Source organism: Musa acuminata, chromosome BXJ1-8 (genome assembly GCF_036884655.1).
Source record: "Musa acuminata AAA Group cultivar baxijiao chromosome BXJ1-8, Cavendish_Baxijiao_AAA, whole genome shotgun sequence".
NCBI classification, from domain to species: domain Eukaryota; kingdom Viridiplantae; phylum Streptophyta; class Magnoliopsida; order Zingiberales; family Musaceae; genus Musa; species Musa acuminata.
Window position 1 is genome coordinate 36,296,997 of NC_088334.1, and position 3,664 is coordinate 36,300,660.

At 38.7% G+C, this 3,664-nt stretch overlaps 1 protein-coding gene across 1 annotated transcript; it reads left to right on the forward strand.

The window, feature by feature from the left end:
* Nucleotides 1–1,998: 1,998 nt before the first annotated feature.
* Nucleotides 1,999–3,362, forward strand: LOC135587755 (transcription factor MYB62-like). The gene is made up of 3 exons (XM_065079499.1): nt 1,999–2,214; nt 2,319–2,448; nt 2,533–3,362. Exons 1-3 carry the CDS (start codon nt 2,109–2,111, stop codon nt 3,044–3,046), a joined length of 750 nt encoding a protein of 249 aa, XP_064935571.1. The 5' UTR covers nt 1,999–2,108; the 3' UTR covers nt 3,047–3,362.
* The last annotated feature ends 302 nt before the right edge of the window (nt 3,363–3,664 follow it).

Here is a 3,664-nt window from a genome sequence, read left to right on the forward strand (position 1 = left end):
TCGACAGATATCATAGAAAATCTTAGCTTACACCTTATATATATAATTTATACTATCAATTAGAGTATTTTAGATATTTTTATAGAAAAACTATAAATCTATTAAAAAATATTATAATCAACTCGACCAATTTAAAACTCAACTCATATACAAAAAATAAAGTTTTAAATATTTTTTATTATTTTATAAATAAGAACAACTAAATAGGAAGATTATGAAATTTAGGTTTATTCAAATATTCAAAATAATATAAGTCTATTCAAAAATACGATATCTGAGGAATTAGACCGGTTCATCCCATAGATCGATCAAAAAAAAAAAATCTCTTTGAGAAAACCCAAAAAGAGAACTCTTCCAATGATTCATCCTTCCTATGAAGAATATACTTTCAAGACTAATGTGTGAAGTTTACTGTAATATCATTTAACAGGTTTTACCTTGTAGTATTGAATTATTGATAACACGGTAAAGTTTTAGATAAAATCAAATAGATATGGATATGTCATCCTATACTTATATGTGAAGTTTAAAGTAATATTATAATATGATGAGATTTTAAGAGTTTTATCTGGTAGGATTGATTTTTAGATAAATTGATTAGATGATATGATTACTATTATTATACATAAAATCAAATAGACATGAATATATGATAAGATAATATAGTGTTATCATGGTTAGAGATATCATCCTACGTTTATAAATAGATGTGATATCCAAGTGTGTAAATCACTGAGGTTCATATTATTTAGGTATAGAGGGTTCAGGATGTTATAAGTAAGTAATATAAAATTTTGAGTAGCTTGTAAAACTTTATAAAGCTTAATCTTTTGTAGTTTTTGTAAGGATCATAGTATTTAGGTGGAGAGGAACCAAGTCGAGTGAGTTCTCTCTACTTCATCCCGGTCATTGATGTTTCAAGAGGTCATTCTGCACTAGAAGAATAATACTGTGCAATACAATCCTAAAATTGGTGATCAACGTCGACAGAGAATTGCTCATACTTGGAGGTACTTCTTCCTCATAAAGAACTGCCATTTGATTCTTAGTCCTATCGAGGGTCTGATCCTTAGTCCCGAGTTGCTTTATTGTGGGGTCTCATGAATGACTGAGCGTCACAGTTGGCTTTTGTAGAGGTTGTCCATCTCCGTCCGTATCACCTTCAAAAAGTAAACATCGAAAGGATGATTGCAAAGGCATTCCAACTTACCATTTATACTGAAACTCCAACTTGTTATGATCCCAATTCGAACAGCATCAAGAAAAGTTGATGTCTCAATCTATATGTTCTCATCAATTGTCATGTCAAAAGCTATCACAAGCTATCCGGGCAACCTCGAACACAGACCAAGCACCGTGAGTGGCAAACTTAGAGAGGGTTTATGATGACTCAATTTATAATGGTCCGATAGGTACATTGTTATTCTCTTAGGTTTAAGAAAGTATAAATAATGCATGCTTCTTTGTCGAATGGTTTATTTATGAGTGCATACATCATGCCTATTAGAAAGGACAACAATATAGGTTTTGTGGTCCAGAGACAATTTCATTACATTCATATTTATAGATATAAAGCAGTGTTTTGTTGTGATTATTACGCTCTACAAATACAAACAATGATCTGACTCTTTTTCTTTTCAATCTTTCCTAATATTTACTAACAATATTCAAGTTTTTGTACCCGTCTTTGAAATGGAAAAGAAAATATTGTGACTGTTTTGTTCATCAGGAAGATGTTAGCAAGACAGATAAATAGTATCAGCAACTGTAATCTAATATTGCACACTCAAACACGTTTATGTAGAAGATGATCCAAGAATGCCTTCAAACCCACAGCTTCCTCACCTTCTCTCTCCTTTCTTCCCACACCAACCTCAAAGTCGATAACCAAGAGTCCATCACCTCCAAAGATTCCTTTATGATTGCCACGAGTCATAGAGGAGTTTATCTATCTTTAGAAGACCACTTACTTTGTCTGTCTTTTCGTTGGAAAGCTTACCTCATCTTGGCATCCTCTATATAACATTGGAAACTTGGCCTTCTTTTCCTCCATGTAAGCTTCGCCAAGCCACCCTACCACCGAGAGCCTTTCCTGGATTGGTACGTAAATGGAGGTAAGGAGGGGGCCTTGGACTCTCGAGGAGGACACACTCCTCACCCACTACATTGCTTGCCATGGCGAAGGTCGTTGGAATCTCCTCGCCAGGTGCTCCGGTAAGCCATCCATGCATCTGATCTGATAAGAAAGCCTAGTGTTTCCTTTCTTCTCTTTCTTCCTGATCTATGATAGGCTACACATCTTTTTGGCTGATTCCTAGGCTTGAAGAGAACCGGCAAGAGTTGTCGGCTGAGGTGGTTGAATTACCTGAAGCCCGATATAAAGCGAGGTAATCTCTCCCAGGAAGAGCAGCTCCTAATCCTCGAACTCCACTCCAAGTGGGGGAATAGGTGATTCCTTCTTCTTCTTCTTCTTTTCTTTTTGGATTAAAGATGGGCGATTTCCAGTCATCCAACTTTTGGTAGCATGCACAGGTGGTCGAGAATTGCGCAACATCTACCGGGTAGAACAGACAACGAGATCAAGAACTACTGGAGGACTCGAGTGCAGAAGCAGGCGAGGCAGATGAAGGTTGATGCCAACAGCACCATGTTCCGGGATGCCCTCCGGTGCCACTGGACGCCAAGGTTGCTTGAGAAGATAGGCTCTTCTCAGACCATGCAAAACCCCGTTGCCAACACCAACGCTCCAACAACCGATCAAGCTCAGTTAACATCCTATTCCACCGTGCTTCCTCAAGTTCCAGTTGCTATGTCCGATCCCAACAGCGTCACCTTGGATCAATTCTCCAGTATCATTAGCTCCATGAACAATGCTTATGATCTAGACGCCTGGGGCCTAACACCCATGCCGGCATCAGATCATCACACTGTGGCTAACAATGATTGCAGCAGCGATGTTGGGGATGACTTGTGGTGCGTGGATGAATTGCATGACATGTTCAAAAGCTACTTGAGTGGAGAAGAAACTGAGTTCCCTTTTTGCTAATATCTTTTAGATAAAAGTGAACCCTGTACCGATGGGAGCTTGTTGTATCCCCTTGTGCTTCTTGACGAATAGGGTTCTCGTGCAAGCCAAGATGTCATGAGATGCTTCAGCCTTTCTTCCTCCAGTCTGTTGCATGTTGCAGGAAAAAGACTGTGAGGATACTCGGGGTTTGCTTTCCACACTCACATGATTTCTTGTAGACAGCAAAGCTTTCAAGAAAACTGTATCTGTAGACTTCGAAGCTTTCAAGAAAACTGTATCTGCAGACTTCCCCGATTTCACCAGAATGACACAACTAGATAAAGATCGGTGAACATGGATACATCACATCAAATTGATGGATGACATCTCTTCTCTTCGTCATCCTCCATTTGCTGGCAACTGGTGCACTGTTTGCTTGTCGATTCTAGCCATGCTCATTCCTGGGCGAGCGCTTGACACGTGCATATGCGACTCGAGCCTATTTGGTTGGTTTGCACTGACTCTGGTTAAAGCAGCTTTCATGATCGATCATTAGTTGCTGGTAAGCGTAAAGCCTCTGCAAACTTGATTTGGTCATAGTCACAGTTTGCTAAAACTTGAGAATTATATTGAGTTCAGAGATTGTTCGATCGTCTT

Coding starts and splice junctions, on each gene's coding strand:
- LOC135587755 (XM_065079499.1), top strand. CDS start 2,109: ATGGAGGTAAGGAGGGGGCCTTGGACTCTCGAGGAGGACACACTCCTC. Junction 2,215..2,318: donor TCTCCTCGCCAGGTGCTCCG/GTAAGCCATCCA, acceptor GCTGATTCCTAG/GCTTGAAGAGAACCGGCAAG. Junction 2,449..2,532: donor CACTCCAAGTGGGGGAATAG/GTGATTCCTTCT, acceptor TAGCATGCACAG/GTGGTCGAGAATTGCGCAAC.